Raw genomic sequence first — 17,204 nt, forward strand, 5'->3', positions numbered from 1 at the left:
AGAGGAGGAGGGAAGAGGGTTTAGAGAAAGTTTCAGAGGGGGAAGCATATATTGCGAAAATGTGCATGCATTCCTGACACTGGTAAGTAAATAAAACGTTGAGATTTCTAATAAGGTCGCACTTGTTCTGTTGTAGGAAGCTAGCGGGATGCACGGTTTTTATCACAGGCGCAAGCCGTGGCATTGGCAAAGCTATTGCATTGAAAGCTGCAAAGGACGGAGCAAATATTGTCATTGCTGCGAAGACCACCCATCCACACCCCAGACTTTCAGGCACAATCTATACCGCTGCTGAAGAAGGTGAGTGTGACAATGCCCTTTGCATGAAATGCCCTTCCCGTGGTTTTAATATGTAGAGAATTTGCTGGAGAGTTTAATTATAGCTGTTTGAAAGCTGCCCTAAAAATAATTTTATCTGGCTAAAGAAGTATTTTGACACCTTAGAGTAGGGATTAGGCTCTGTTGTTCTTCTCTAGCAGTTTGGTTTTTTGTTTGTTTATTTTTTTGAGGAAGATTAGCCCTGAGCTAACTACTGCCAATCCTCCTCTTTTTCTGAAGAAGACTGGCACTGGCCCTGAGCTAACATCCATGCCCATCTTCCTCTACTTTATACGTAGGACGCCTACTACAGCATGGCTTGCCAAGCGGTGCCATGTCCACACCCAGCATCCGAACTGGCAAACCCTGGGCCGCCACAAAGCGGAACATGCGAACTTAACCACTGTGCCACCAGGCCGGCCCCTCTCCAGCAGTTTTGAGTAATATGAGAGACTCCCATTAAAAATCGTGTCTCGAGAGGGCAGTGGTTCTTGGATGGGAGCAGAGAGCTGGAGTGGAAGCGGAGAGGAGATACTTGAATGGTGGATGATGTGAACACTTGAAAAAGCTCTCTGTGTGATTTATTCTCTGCACAATTCTCAAGTCATCATTTTAATACTTTCAGTTCACAAATAATTATTGAGTGCTGATATTCACGGAATTGTTTTGGTCAGAGTATCAGGAGGGAGGGCTTAAAATTTCAACTTCAGTTGATATTGCTAGTTTTATTAGTTAGGTTAATAGCATTGTGGTTATGTTAGGGGAATGCATATGGAGTATGTATGAGTGAAATGATGCCTGGGATTTGTTTTAAAATACATCAGCAAAACCCAAAATGGGATTAGGGGCAGATAAATGAAACAAATTAAACAACTGGTAAAATGTTAATAATCGTTGAAAGTAGATGATAGATTCATGCTAATTCATTATACTATTCTTTATGTTTTTTGTATCCTTTTGAAATTTTCCATAATAAAGCTTTTTAAAATTATTTTTCTTTTTTTGCTTTTTCATAGAATTCTTTTAAAATTATCTTCCATTTTTTGTTTTTTATAGAGTTGGTCCAGCTAGTCTGAAGCTGGAGATGGGTTGGTCAATCTTTCCTACTGTAGAATCGAGTTGCTAGTAGTTATGAGACATAGTTATTTATATTGATTTTCTGAAAATGGGATACTAATTTCTTTTGACTCTTGTATCAGAACGACAAGTTTAATATTTGAATGCTTTCATGCTTTTTTTGTTTGTTTATCCTTTGTAGTCGAAGCAGCTGGAGGAAAGGCCTTGCCATGTGTTGTTGATGTGAGAGATGAACAGCAAATCAATAATGCAGTGGAGAAAGCAGTTGAGAAATTTGGAGGTAGTGCCTTAATTCTGAAATAATTGTTGACTATTTTTGCAATATAGGTGTAACTATAATTTTAATTTTTAATTTTTTTAAATTTTCTGAGTCCTTGGAATATAACCCCAAATGAGTATTTGCTGACACAGAAACATAGCTTAAAACCATCTGATGACTTTTTTTAATTGTTGACAATTATTTTGAATAATATAACAAATCTGCCATCCAGTATTGAGTTAGAACCCTGACAATAATGTACATCTAACCAAGTAGTTTCCCAGACCCCATCCACTTGCCTCTCCCCAATTAATCTAACTGTCATTTGATAACTTTTTCATATTTATTGGAAAAGTGCAGATAACTTATTGGCGTTCAAGATATTTCACATTCTGATCTCAACAGACTTTTTTGATTCCATCTTCTAGACCCCTGTGTAAACTCCCTACTCTAGCCAAAATAGTTGACTTCCATCTCCTTACCTTGAATTTTTTACCTCTTCGCATTTTCTCTTCCCCTTCCTGAGGCTCCTCTAGTGCCCAGCCTTCCACCTCCGATCTTTCCTGAAATGCTCCCTTCTCTGTCTTTTGCAATCCCATCTTTCTGTGCTTAAATCTCATCTCCTTCGTGAAGCCAATTCCCTGACCATGCCCACTCATCAGAAGTGTATGTTTCTTTCTCTGAACCCCTAAAACATTCCTTCGATCCTTATCTTGTACTGCTTTAGATCTTAGTAGTTCTTTTTTCTCCCCAGTTAGTTCATAATCTCCTAGAAGGCAGGCATTTGGGGTTGAGCTAAGGTTTTGATGATATTATAGCAAAGCACCTAGCCATGTCCAAATCCTACCCAAACCATTACCACGCTCCCTCCTAATATTCCAGAGACTGTATGGACATACAAGGGATATTGGCCAATGGGAATAAGGTAGTGCTGTCTCCTTAGCGAGGCTTTTGCTTCTAACCCCCAGGGTAGAGAGCTGTGTTATACTGGACTGGAGCATGGAGCTTTGGCTCAAGTGGGGCCTCTTCCTTTAAATCCAAAATCTTACCCCTAGGTGGCCACGTTTCCCAAAGTGATGTGAATGCCCACTTGAGAAGAGGAGAGAGAATGCAAACTTACTGATTTTTTTCTTACTGATAGGGCCATAAATGTGGAAGAGAAAGGAGAGGAAGCCACATTCATGTGCAAGACCTTTTATCTAAAATGACTTCAGCTGCTAGTAAAAGTGGCCAGTTAGTGCTAATAAGGATTGGACTTAATTAGTGTATCCATTCATTTTTTAGGGAGGAATTAAGGGAGGAGGTGCGTGGGGATAGACTGGAACTTTTCCTATCCCTGTATTCATCCAGTTTTAGTTCTGTCTGTTGATCCATTGTGTCTATCAACTGAGGGTGAGTTTATCCTTCTTGGAGAATGAGATCATCAGAATATTGGGGAAGGCTGCTGCCACCTTCATCTGAGCCCTTGCTCAACCTTTATTTCTGTCCTAACAACAGTTCAGTTGTTGTCCGGTATGGTCCCAAGAACCCTCTGAAATGGGTCAAGACAGGACATTAGTTAAAGGTACTCAAGGCCATACTGTTCAGGCCCAGAATTTACCCGCTATGTAACTTTCCATTTGAAGTCTACTTGTGGTGTCCAGCCTGGTTCACCAGAGAGAGTTATACAGTATGTGCTAATACAGCATAGCCCAATAGTATATGCTTGACTGTCAAAATGTGAAGGATCTCCACTTTCCAGTATTGGGCTTGATCAATAAATGGCAAGCAAAAGGATATATTGGAGTATATGGGGAAGACATTTGGTGTAAAACTAATTTGGTCTGAACTTGTTTTTCCAAAAGGGCCTGAGGTGGCCACTGAGCGTGCATTGTGTATCTTTTAAGTATTTACTATGTCCCAAAGATAAGAACAATGCCCTTAAAGATAAGAATGGAACTTCCCCCACATTGGCATTTCCTTAAGGATAAGCATCTCTCTCTAAACTAAGGATTGATTGCTGGCCTACAGTGCTCACCTTGTGACCACCTGGCTTGAAACCACAGACGTGCTACCTGCTGTGTTCATCAATTGCTATGTGAAAAGCCATGCCAGCAAAGCAATCTCGTGACTATTGTAAAAGGGACATTCCAATCATATGTGATACATGCTCTTTGATGGTATATAACCACTGTGTCAACCCGACTTCTTTGGAGTGTTCCATTCCTTTGTGAAAGGACTCTGCCAGGCTATATGGTCCTCAGATCTGGCTCATAATAAACTCACCCCAATTTTGATTTATAGGTTGGTTACAGATTATTTGCATCGACAGGCTCCTACAGGGAAATTAAAGTCTCACAAATGAATTTCTTCTCTTGTTGCCACAGAGAACTTGAAGACCCAAATTGAAATCTTTCTTGGGAAAATTAAAGCTAGAAATCTCTCCTCTCGCATTTTCTTGTTCTGTTTTGTCCCAGCCAAAGAGGTTTCACTCAGATGCACCGGTAGTCTGGGGTTTATTCTCAGCCACGATAGCTTCTTGTTTCCATTGGACCTGGTATCATTCCTTCAGCATCTTCAATGTTGGATTATTCTAATTTTACCTATCATGTGATCTATTTTTCCAGGAGTAGACAGAGAAAATGGAAGGAACATAGGGAAATGTTGGTTTTTGTTTCTTCGGATACCTGTTGATCTGTATTATTGGCCTGGAACTCGTGTCATGGGAACTTAAACTCAGTTGGTAGAAATCTTCAATTAAGAGGTGATGCTTTCCATATCTTTGGGGAAAAAAATCTCCCAATATATTTTGCTGTCTGTTGTTGAGAGGGGCATCTGAAACACTTCTGTATTCTTGCTAAATTTACAGATTGGTCATGGAGTTACTCTATTTTGGAATCTTTCCTAAGATTTCCTTCTCTCCTTAGTATCGACTTTGCTATACAGTGGTCCCCCACCCGCAGCCCTGAGGGATACGTTCCAAGACCCCCCAGTGGATGCCTGAAACCATGTATAGTACTGAACCCTATATGTGCTTTGTTTTTTCCTATACATAATACCCATGATGAAGTTTAATTTATAAATTAGGCACAGTAAGAGATTAACAACAATAGCTAATAATAAAATAGAACAGTTATAACAACATGCTGTAACACAAGTTACCGTGGATCTTAACCTGAGCATATGATTTTGTTCCTTTCCTTATTAAGTCAAGAACTTTCACCTTTTCACTTAAAGCAAGCACTTAACATCTTCCCTTTGGCATATCCGAATTACCAGCATCACTGCTCTTGAGCTTGAGGGCCATTATTAAGTAAAATAAAGGGTTACTTGAACACAAGCACTATTCTACTTGACATTTGATTTGATGTCCAAGACGGCTACTGAGTGACTAATGAGTGGGTAGCAGGTATAGTGTGGATACGCCTGACAAAGGGATGATTTATGTCCTCGGATGGACATTGGGAGATTTCATCGCACTACTCAGAACAACGCTCAATTTAACATTCGTGAATTTTTTATTTCTGGAATTTTCCATTTAATATTTTCTGACGGCGATTCACCACAGGTAACTGAAACTGTGGAAAATGAAACCGCAGATAAGGGGGAACTACTGTATTTAAAAGTTTTTGCTTTCCATTTTCCCATTAACCTCTGCTTTCCTGGCATAACAATGCAGAGTTAAGAGTGAGCGCTGTTCAGCTACTCGGCTGCTACTCTCTCCTAATCAGGATGATGCCCTGTCTATAAGAGATGATTAATAGCCTGCTCTTCTTCTTCCTCTGTATTCTTTTTCCACAGAGATCCCATGCCTTTATTTTTTGTTTGTCTGGTTTCAGTTCCATACTGTGGTTGCTACTCGTATGGCCTTCTGTTTGGAATTCCGTAGACCTTTGAGTTCTGCCTTTTAGGGAAAAGTTTACCTCCGTCCTGATATTTCTCTCTGCTGGATAATTGTCCTTGACAAAGTCCTGAGCAGTTGATGAGCATGCCACCTGGTGCTCCCGATCCCCTTGCCTTCCCTCACCTTCAGAGTTTTTCAGGCCTTGAGCAAATTATGTTATTATTATTTTTTTTTTTAAGATTTTATTCTTCCTTTTTCTCCCATAGCCCCCCGGTACATGGTTGTGTATTTTTAGCTGTGGGTCCTTCTAGTTGTGGCATGTGGGACGCTGCCTCAGCATGGCCTGATGCGTGGTGCCATGTCCACGACCAGGATTTGAACTGGCGAAACCCTGGGCCGCCAAAGCAGAGCGCACAAGCTTAACCACTTGGCCATGGGGCCGGCCCCAAATTATGCTATTTCATAAACCACAGAAACATTCTTTCCTGCCACCTTTTTTTTTTCCTGCAGCTGGCACATATATGCCTTTTGTGTATCATTTCCCACTACGTCCCCTGATCCATTTTAATCTGGCCCATCTGAGTTTAGTATTTTAACCTACCTCTTAAATTGGACCCATTTTTTCTTTATCATTGGCAAGTCAGATATATTTGCCACATCAGTATATCTTCATTCCTCATCTGCTTTCTTTGCTTTTGGGCCCAGAGTTTGTGCTGCTAACATACTTGTCACTTGTTATCACATAGTGAGAGAGATGAAGTCAGTAAAGTCTGGATTTGCCCAAAGAATCCATTGATTGGATCCACTCTCACTAGCTTCAACTTCCTGAATAGGGTAATTCTACACAGGTGGTGTATATATATATATATATATATATATATACACACACACATATATATACCCATCAGTTCAGCATCTCACCCTGACCCTCAATTTGCTTTGCTCCCACCTGGTTTCTTCTTTAGTGACTATTATCTTGTCTTTTAGGCCTGGCAGAGTGGCTGGTGTAGAGTAGGCCCTCGGTGATTATCTCTTAGTAATGTGGTTGAGCAACTAGCTTTGTGGATTGAGAAACATGTCCTAGATTTAAAAATTCTTTCCACGGGCCTTTTCCACTGCTGAAGGCAAGCATTGTTATGTTCATTCTGGAAAGGTGGTAGTCACAGCACCTAGAACTTGTCTCGGATATACAGATGATTTACTTGAGTTTGAGTTTTACTATAATGAAGCTATAAAATGTATTACAGTTAAATCCAAAGCTAGTCTAAGGACACATTTTAAGAAAACGTTAGCAACACAAACTCTATACTAAAGGGTGTGGAAATTGAGGAAGGAGGATGTGATCAAAATTTTATAATGTTGCTATATATGAACACAGGGTGCTTATGACTAAAGTGTTTCAGTGAGTATAATAACCTTATTTAAACCATTATCCACATATTGTGAGAGAGGAGGCATGGCAAAGTTACAAGGATAACAAAAGATGTTTATTGCAACAGTCTAATCCTAGCAGTAGAAATTGTGATATTTCTATTTGGTGGAACATTAAGTGCTTTTTGGAAAGAATTATGAAGTCCATGTAGAAACACAGAGAAGGGTTTGAAATACTTTTGTATTTTATCATTTTAACGTATTTAATTAAACTCATAACTATAAACAAAATATGTTACATATGGGTAGGGACTGGATCGACTATGCAGAAATAATAGTTATTCTAGACTTATTTTCTTTTATTTTATTTTGTGTATGGGTTACAAAACAAACTTGGTCTACTTTGATAATTTCCCTGGAATTGAAACTCTAGGTCTGTTCTCTTTTTCTAGTTCCCAAGACCAGAAAGGAGCTCTCTCCTTTAAGTAAGGGTCTTCGAGAGGAGGGGGAGTGGTGTGATTGGAAAGAGGGCAGGCCTTGGAAAGATGCTAGAGAGGAGGGAAAACTTTAAGGACGTTGACTTAAGGTTCTTGGAGACAGGGAAGGAAGACCAGAAGGTAAGGGAACAGAGAAGAATGGAAGCTACAAACCATTAAAGACTAAGCCTCCTCGTAGTGTCATGTGGAGCTCTGATGATTGGCTGTCTCCGTGGTGCCAGGGAAAATCATTTGGGCCTTTAAACACAGCTACTGAGTCTTACATCGTTGTATTGGTCAGTCATATTACCTAAAGGAAGTATTTGTGAGTCAATTTAGGGTTCAACTATGTGAATGTTTTTATTTCTTTTTGTTATGAAGTTTAAGTTACACTAATAGGAAACTAATTATTTGAAAACAGGAATTGATGTTTTGGTGAATAACGCCAGTGCTATCAGCTTGACCAACACATTGGAGACACCTACGAAGAGAGTGGATTTGATGATGAATGTCAACACCAGAGGCACCTACCTTACGTAAGTTAGAGTTGTGGGAGAGAATGTTGCAATGATTCCTCATAGAATCGTTGTAAACAGATTTGAACTGGATTATCAATACAGTTTAAAATCTACTCAATACTTGTAAAGGCCTAAAAGTACTCCGAGGCAGCAGATAGTATTTTAAGTAAAGAGTTTATTCAGAGCTCCTTTTCTCTGTGACTCTAGGAAAGACTGAAGTATAGCTCAAGCATTTTCAAATGTTTGCGTGAACAAATACATATATGCATACCAAGCCTTTCATAGTCTTCTTATTACTCAAGCCAGCAATAGTCTCTCCTTCCTCTACAGAACACTTGAATTTAAGTTATATAACTAACAGAAAGCTCATTTTGAATCACATTTTAATGTAACTGACAAAAGGCTAATTCTATCTTGAACAATATCAGGAGAAATATAGAATATAGAATGAAAGTGAAGGGTAGTCCAGATCTGTTCTGGATTGATCAGATGGTCCCCTCTTTTGTTTAAGTGTCCATTTGTTTATTTATTTACCCTCGGGTTCTACCATTTTGCTTGTAGACATAAGGATAGATAGAACTTGCTTGTCTGCCTTAAATGTCTCTTATGTGTATCTGCCTTATATGTATAATAGAACAGGTGGTTAGGACCTTGGGCTTTGGAGCCAGACTCCTCTGAGTAGGATTCAAATCCTGCCCCCTATTCCTCATGACTTTCTATCTCGTGACCTTGTGCGAGTAACTTACCTCTTGCAGGTTTAGTGTCCTCATTTGTAAAATGGGGATAATAAAGAAGTATGTCATAGGATTGGTCATGAGGGTTAAATATAAACTTTGTTAACTTAGTCCTAAACTTTGCCCCCAGCTGTGTTTTGTTGGGTTTGCAAAACTTGGCCCTCACCATGTTAAAATTGTTTTTATTAGTTACCTACGTTCAAAATTTCATCAGTTGCCTACATGAAAAAAATCATATTTACACAAAAATGCAGATTTCTGGATTTTCTTGAAGCATTGGAAAATCTGGCCACATAGAGACAGCATTCCTACATGGCTGAGTGGCACAGTATCAGTTGGCTCATTAGATGGGTCATGAGCTCCATTGTCTTCTGAATGTGGAGGATAGGCTAACAAGTTGCCGTTCATTGTTCTTATGCTTTTGTTTTTCTTATATTAAAGAGGGAAGTAAAATATTTCTCATACCCATGTCTACCTGAAGTGGGAAAATGAGACTTATGCCAAGAGGGCCATATGTTCAACTGAAATGAGTGAGAGCTTACTTTATTGAATTTACTTCTGTAAACGCAATATGTAAGGTATATCGTAGTGAATCAAACCATGGTAAGAACTTTGGCAAGCATATAGAAAAGATTGTGGTGAAAAACTTAACGAGCTATAAAAGGACTAACATTTCAATAGGGTTTGTGTTTATTTTCAAATAAAATCAGCAATGTTGTATGTGATACAGTTATGTGTTACATGAAGAAATTATCTGAGCATCAAAATCTTTTATAGCTGGAAACTTTGAGAAAGAATTTTGATTAAATGTAAGCACTCATTTAAACAGGTGTTTAAAAATATAAACCAACCAGGAATACTGTTGCTCACCATGTTGAATTAAGGCTCAGAAGGGCACAATATGTGAGAAAGGTGAATCATTTGTGGCAGTTTCTAATATAGGTGATGAAGCCACAGATATAAATATTCCATCCACCTAGTTATGTTTATTTATGGTGTCAGGAGAATTTTGGTGTGATTAAAAAATTTTTAGACTGGGTACCCGTAATATGAGCATTAGGAAGTGACTTGTTAAGTGTTGAGAAATGTCTTAGGAGGGTTAATATAGATTTGTCAAAATTAGTAATCATAGCTATAGACAGTGCTGCTGTGATGGTCATTGTTAACGTTAAGCTTATGAAAATCTACACTAATGTGGAAATGTTTCACTGAGGTACGTAAATTCAGTTTGTTTATTGTATTGTTCATTAGGAAGTGCTCTTGCTAAAAAGTTAAAAATGGCTTATGTTATGAATTCTCAGAACGAAATACACTTCCGTGGGTTGAACCACAGACAGTTCAGTGCTTTCCTCATGTTGAATACACACGTGATTGTCTGCTCTGTGACAAGACTGTGTGGCTGTAGCATATTGTTGAAGATAGTTTGTTTTTAATTTGAAAGAAATCAGCTCTTTTTGCCACCCAAGAGAAAATTTTCAGCTGTTCCCAAACAAAGATTGCATCAAAGACTTGGCTTTTTTAGCTGACATTATCACTTATGTAAACGCAAATGTATGATTCTCATTGTTCGTTCCTTGTGAAATTATGTCTTTGGAAAATCCACTTGCAAGAACAATCTGGCCCCTTTCCTATGCTGAGGTCATTTTCCAAAAATGAAAATGATGGCCTAAACTACATTACTACAATTGTAGATTTGAAGGTTTTTTTTTTTTCCTTTTTCTCCCCAAAGCCCCCCGGTACATAGTTGCATATTCTTCTTCGTTGTGGGTCCTTCTAGTTGTGGCATGTGGGAGGCTGCCTCAGCGTGGTTTGATGAGTGGTGCCATGTCCGCGCCCAGGATTCGAACCGATGAAACACTGGGCTGCATGCAGCGGAGCGCACAAACTTAACCACTCAGCCACAGGGCCAGCCCCTACAATTGTAGATTTGAAGATTCAGTTCAAAACAAAACAAAAAATCCTAATTTCAAACTATAAGCAAATGAACTAACCGTGTTCAATTACCTTTCTCATTGAAATTATTTGTGTAGTTGAAGAACTGACAATGGAATATATAAGCTGTAGGTCTCTAAACTAAATATGAGCACATTGGAATAAGAAATCTACAGATATCTCAGGAATAGATACCCTAAAGTAAAAACCCCTTTTTTAAGCAAAGATTCTATTCACTGTTTAAAGTTCTTACATTTATGAACAGCTATTTTCAAGGTAAAACTAACTATTGTTCCCAGTTAAAGGCATATTGCATTGCCAAATGAAAGACCTGACATTGACCTTTGGACCAAAGAGAATGTTCAGGTTTTTAGCCCTCTTTGAAGGGTATAAGTTATAACAGAGAAGTTCATAATGAAACATTTCCATTTTAATTTTTGTCTTGTGTTTTATTTAGTGACACTCATTTCTTCATGGAAAATAAATATAGATTGTTTTCTCAGGGAAGCCTGGGGAGCATCCTCAGGCAGAGAGTGGGGGTGAGGCCCAGAGAACTGACCTCTTTGGAGGTTTCAGCAAGGAACTGGAGCTGTCTCTCGTCCCTGGCGCCCAGGGGCCTGTGGCCTGTGCCTTGTGTTTTAGTTGTTTAGCAAAACAGGGTTGGAAGGCAGAGGGGAGGTAGAAGGCAGACCCTTAATTTGTATTTTTAAGTTTTAATTAAATATATAATCTCCAGTATTGTATGTGTTTGTATCATGTTAAATGCTTATAGAAATTCAGTAATAAGGTTCGATTATATTTCTGAACAGTTGATTTTTCTCATACCCCGTTTGCTTTATTTACTCAACTTCCCTACAGGCCTTTGAGCTCACAACCCTGAGTAAGTAAAATAATTCATGTAAAAGTAGTAAGTGCAAGGCCTTGCACACAGTACGTTTTCGATAAACTTAACTATTTCTTTAAACTGAAGGTGTTAGTCTCTAAGCGTGGTGCTAAGAGTTTTCGGTATAGTATATAAGATAAGGCATGTGCTGTGAAAATGCACCTGATGTAGGATTAGTCCCTGTCGAGGGTCAGGGGAGCGAAGTGCAGGTAGAAAGGTTTGTCTGATAGATCAAAGGAGAAGCTCATGCTTATAATGTCAATGAGAGGAGCTCTTTCGAGTGTAAAATATCGTTTTATTGCCTGAAATAGATTTGGTTTGTTTCTTATTGATGCTTTGAGGTGCACCTTCACTATTTTAATGAATATGAGCGGTAATATTTGCACCTCCCCCCCTCACCCTCGTAAAAGTGAAGCATCTTTGGAAAGGAACAGCAGTATGTACAAAATCCCTTTAGTGATGTTGATTGTATTTGGTTCGTAAACTTGAAAAGGTGTTGCAGGTGATAACAAGAATGTTGTACATTTGGTAATCAGAAAACTGACTTGAAAGAAGAATGGACTAGTTTAAAGTCCGAGAAGTTATTGAATGAGAAATAAAACTAAAAGCTATAAAATTATTATGCTACAATATGTTATAGCTTAATAATTAAAATTTTAAAATATTAGACTTGAGTCTTTTGTAAAATAATTTGCATACCCTTATGAAGAGTTTTTTTTTTTAAACTAAATATTGCCCTCAAAGACATATTGCATTGCATTTTGGTGCAAATTAAATTTGGGAATGGATTGGGAGTTATATTATTAAATTTCAGTTCCAAGGTAGTAGGAATACCACACCTACTAAGAAGAAATTAGTCAGCATATGTCATACTAATAATAGCAGTTGTTTATTTCATGTTTAGTATCTGCACTGTTGTATCTCATATATATCCTCTCATTTTAATCCCTTGGTCAGTCCTAGATGGTAGCAGGTATTACCAACATTTACAAGTGAGAAAATTGAGAATTAGAAGACTATATGTTTTGCCCAAGATCACACAATGAAGGGGCAGAAAGAAGATTTGAACCCAGGTCTGACTTGAACACCCATGTTCTTTACCACACTGCTGGCTTTGCTGGCCGACAAGTACATTAACTGTTACTGAAAGTTGTGTGTGTGTGTCGGGGAGGGAGAACTTGGAAGGATATAGTTGAGTTGGATTTAAGGCTAATGTGCCAAGGATTTGGTTATTTTCTTCAAGCAGATCATGTTGTCAGGCCATTAAGCAAAGCTTCAAAGGATGAAAATTAGTTGTTCTTCTTAGCTTCATTCTAGAAAAGTAAAAACAAACAAATGAAAGTACCCTACAGATTACTGAGCAAGTTCCCTTGCTCTATAGCAGTGGTTTAAAATGTAAGTGAGGAAGGTGTTAGAAAGCTATTGACTTGTGTTTTCTTTTGCTTTCAGATCTAAAGCATGTATTCCTTATCTGAAAAAGAGTAAAATCGCTCATATCCTCAATCTCAGCCCACCACTGAACCTCAACCCACTGTGGTTCAAACAGCACTGTGGTAGGTGGGAGAATGAGGGGATGGTTTGTTTGGTTAATTTGTTTTGTATTAAATCAGTATATCTATGATATAATCGTAATTTGTCCATAGTATTCAACATTAAATTTTCTATGCAGAATCGGTAGCATTTTGGAAAGCAGATTCTTAATCTTTTGTCTGTAATCTAAAAAATTGAGGTATAATTTACACTCAATAAAATGCACAGATCTTAATGATTCTTTGATGATAAGTTTTGACAAATGTATACACTTGGATAACCAACCTGCCAATCAAGATAGGGATTTCCATCATCCCAGAAAGCTCCTTCAAGTCCCAATTGGTGTGTTTTATTGTACGTTAACTTATTGTTCAATGAAGTTGGTTAAAAACTATCCATGAAATGCTTCACATTTCACAGCAAACTAATGACTTAAGGGGAGTGTGCTAAATAACTAGATTTATGTGTGGGTGCCTCCTTTAAGATGGTTGTGTGGGAAGTATGCTAAGTGACAAGGTTTACATATGGGTGTCTCCGTTAAAATAGTTGTATCAGATACTTAGCCCTTATTGCTACATCATTCACTAAAATTTGCACAGGCAGTTGGAGTAGAAACCCACGGTGCAAAACTGAAAAAAGTACTGTTTTAATTGAGTAGGTTAAACAAGTGTGTAACCTTTTGTTGTGGTTTTACTAGCAGTAGTTTCCCTTGAAATGATCACTTTCATCCTTTAAAAAGAAAAAAAAAAAACAAGTAACATCCCTATATTGAGAAAAATGAAAGTTTATCTTTTCTTTTAATAAAATATTAGAATGGAAATATATAAAACTAGTTCATTCCTGTTCAGCTACTTCCATAAAAATAGTTCTTTTGAAAACAGTACATTTTTAAAATTATATTTTGTATATTTTATATTCTTAGAGAATTCTGAAAAAATGTATCAGGGAAGAAATAGTAATAGAAGGAAATTGGTTATTTATGCCCACAAATTAGTTTGTTTCTTAATTAAATACTATTCTTTGTGGTTTCCTTCAGCTTATACCATTGCTAAGTATGGTATGTCTATGTGTGTGCTTGGAATGGCAGAAGAATTCAAAGGTGAAATTGCAGTCAATGCATTATGGCCTAAAACAGGTATGTACTTAAAAAAAATCCATTTATTGGATTCTCATTGATTGCCCTTGACACTCGTGCGATGTGTCTTGGGTGGGTGTAGTGGTGGGAGTGAGTAGACTATCAATGGTAACCCCATTCTGTCTGCTGGAAAGCAAGTTAAACTTTTTGTTGTACAGATAAGGCCCTTTTCAATCATCTTCTAGCTTTGACTTGGACTACAGGACTGACTCTTCAGCCAATTGCTATACTAGAAACATCGAATACCGGAACACCTGAGTCTCATTAAAGCCAACTGTGCTTCCCTAACTTTTTCTCCATTCTCGTCCTTGGTACCTCACTAAATTCTGCAGGTTCTCATGCTTTGGTTTTCTCTTCACATATCCCAATGAATTCTTGTTTACTTTCTTATATTCTTGTTACCTTTGTCTCTTTCCTTTATGAAAAGCTGACTTATCTGTACTTTCACGTGGCTGCTTCTGAGTTCACAGAGAGCCTAGACCCCCTTACAGGAGAACCTGCATATGGCTGGGCTTTGTATGCAGCTTTAGAGTAAACGTATGACAGAAGCTGCTGGCTTGCAGGTTAGGGAATATGCTGTATAAAAATGAGGGAGACCCATCCAAAATGACAGAAAGGGGGGCCGGCCCGGTGGCACAGCGGTTAAGTTTGCACGTTTCACTCCAGTGACCTGGGGTTTGCCGTTTGGCATCCCAGGTGTAGACCTACACACCACTTGTCAAGCTTTGCTTATATCCCACATATAAAATAGAGGAAGATGGGCATGGATATTAGCTCAGGGCCAGTCTTCCTCAGCAAAAAAGAGGAGGATTAGTGGCAGATATTAGCTCAGGGCTAATTCTCAAAAAAAAAAAGAAAGGGAAAGCCTTTTTGTGGGTTCTTATTCTCCACTTATATATCATAGTAGCTTAAAGGAGGAAAAAGAAAAGACAATTTATTTTGTTATACATTTTTCCATATATTTAATAGATAATGCCTGTGAAAACATTAACTTCTTTCATCTTAAATCTAAATGGCAATCCTATTCCAGAAAAGTATGTTTAATCCTAAAGTGATTGTGTGGTGGGAACCACTTTTTCATTTCACTTTTTAAAAATTTAACAGGACCTTCATTACACTAACATCAACATTTAAACATTCAAATTAGTGTGGCCATTTTTCCAAGGAAACTCCTTAGGAGTCAATACTGGTGTTTCTGCTCCTGAGACATGGTGGGCATGCACGTGGTGGTCACTCATATTTACTGAATGAATGGGATTTTTGGATTCCTTTTGAAAGTATCTTCATGTTCTTCAGTACATTCCTTGAAACTTACAGATGGCCACTTGGACTATTTTCCACTTATTTGAGGGTTAGAGGGAAAGGTTTCTGGGAAGGTGCCTGTTAGAACTCATGTCCTTGCCATCTTCCCTTTCCAGCTACCTGCACGCTCCCCTGAGTGGAACAGCTGTTGGGCTGGCAGGCAGGCAGGACTTGGAAGGAATTAGCACGGCATTGATTCTATAAGAGAAGTAACTGAGACACTTGTGAAGGACTTTGTTCCCCTCTGGTCTGGAGGACAGAATGGGGCCAGTAGAGAGCACTGGAGAAAGAATAAATCCTCAGAAGTTCCTGGAGAGAGCTTGACCCATGGAGATCTGAGGAGCTCAACAAGAGGGATTCAAAAGGTGCAGTAAGGGGCCAGCCCCACGGCCGAGTAGTTAAGATCATGCGCTCTGCTTCGGCGGCCCGGGGTTTCGCTGGTTTGGATCCTGGGTGCGGACGTGGCACCGTTCATCACGCCATGCTGAGGTGGCATCCCACGTAGCAGAGCCAGAAGGACCTACAACTAGAATATACAACTATGTACTGGGGGCTTTGGAGAGAAGAATTGAAAAAAAGATTGGCGACAATTGTTAGCTCAGGTGCCAGTCTTTAAAAACAAAAACAAAAAAAACACACAAAAGGTGCAATAAGTATTTCCTACCCTTGAGGCTGGGACAGTGAGGAAACCAGGCGGACTTCTTCTTAGGCCCCCAAATGGATTCAACAACTGGGACATCTGATGTGTTACCTGCTCATGGAGCAGAGACTGCTGCACTTGCCACTGTGGGCAAGCTTGCCATCGTTTAAATTACCTAAGGGTGAGTAGAGCAATGAGGAGACAAAGAAAAAGTGTGGTGCAGCTAAGGGGATCTGGGATCCAAACACAGAAGGAATAAACAAAGCACCCAGAGTAACAGCTTTCAGAGAAATAAAACTGCTAAAGAAAACAGGCGATACCTTGATTACATAAATACAACAGCTACTTAAGAGATTGAATTGTGGCATTAAAAATGCTTTCTGGAACTACACAAAGATCGTGTTTTGAATTAAAAAATATATAGTAGTTGAATTGAAGAATTGGATGGTCGCTGTGAACAAGTGAATAAGTAACTTGCAAGTTCAAGTGTAAGAAATATCTTAAAACACAGAGCAAAAATACCCTGAAGAGAGAAAAAAGAGACTTAGGGGACTTCACATGCAAATATCAGGAGGCCCAGAAGGAGGAAAAAAGCACAAATGGGGAGAAACAATAGTTGAACTAAACATAGGAAACAATTCCCTTGCGCTGAAGAAAGACTTCAGTGTGTAGATTAAAGGGTTTACCAAGTTTGAGGTCAAATTTATGAGGGAAAAAAGACAGCTGGGAGAATCTCAGAATTTCTAGGATAATAAGAAAATCTTACCTACTTTCTGGCAGAATACATGTTACTTACAAAGGAAAAAGAACCAGATTGCAGACCCTTTGTCATCAACACCAGAAACTAGAAGGCAGTGGGATAATATCTATAGATTACTGATAGGAGGGGACCCAGTCAAGATGACATTTACTGACAGGATGAAAGGAAGATGAGGGGACATGCAAGGATATCACATTTGAGAAAAATTTTCTAGAAGGGCTCTGAATGAAATAGCAGGTCAATCAGAGCAGAGACTTCCAAGAAAAAGGGAAATGAAGAGAGGAAATAATGTCAAGGAAATAACCATGTGATATAGATGGTTAACTGTAAATGGGTTATGGTTGAGTGACTGGGAACATGAAATATAGGTACCAAATAAGAACTGGGAATATGAAATGTAGGTACCAAATAAGAACTGGGAATATGAAATGTAGGTACCAAATAAG

The 17,204-nt window shown here is 38.6% G+C and overlaps 1 protein-coding gene across 1 annotated transcript in view; it reads left to right on the forward strand.

Moving 5' to 3' along the window:
• Window positions 1-17,204, forward strand: part of HSDL2 (hydroxysteroid dehydrogenase like 2) — a 64,583-nt gene that overhangs the window by 9,065 nt on the left and 38,314 nt on the right. Inside the window, exons 2-6 of the mRNA XM_046644402.1 lie at window positions 137-300; window positions 1,577-1,675; window positions 7,746-7,860; window positions 12,841-12,944; window positions 13,958-14,056. Coding sequence (XP_046500358.1) covers window positions 137-300; window positions 1,577-1,675; window positions 7,746-7,860; window positions 12,841-12,944; window positions 13,958-14,056 — 581 coding nt within the window. The remainder of the gene's footprint in view (window positions 1-136; window positions 301-1,576; window positions 1,676-7,745; window positions 7,861-12,840; window positions 12,945-13,957; window positions 14,057-17,204) is intronic.

The sequence above is a fragment of the Equus quagga genome, chromosome 1, assembly GCF_021613505.1.
Source record: "Equus quagga isolate Etosha38 chromosome 1, UCLA_HA_Equagga_1.0, whole genome shotgun sequence".
Classification (NCBI taxonomy): domain Eukaryota; kingdom Metazoa; phylum Chordata; class Mammalia; order Perissodactyla; family Equidae; genus Equus; species Equus quagga.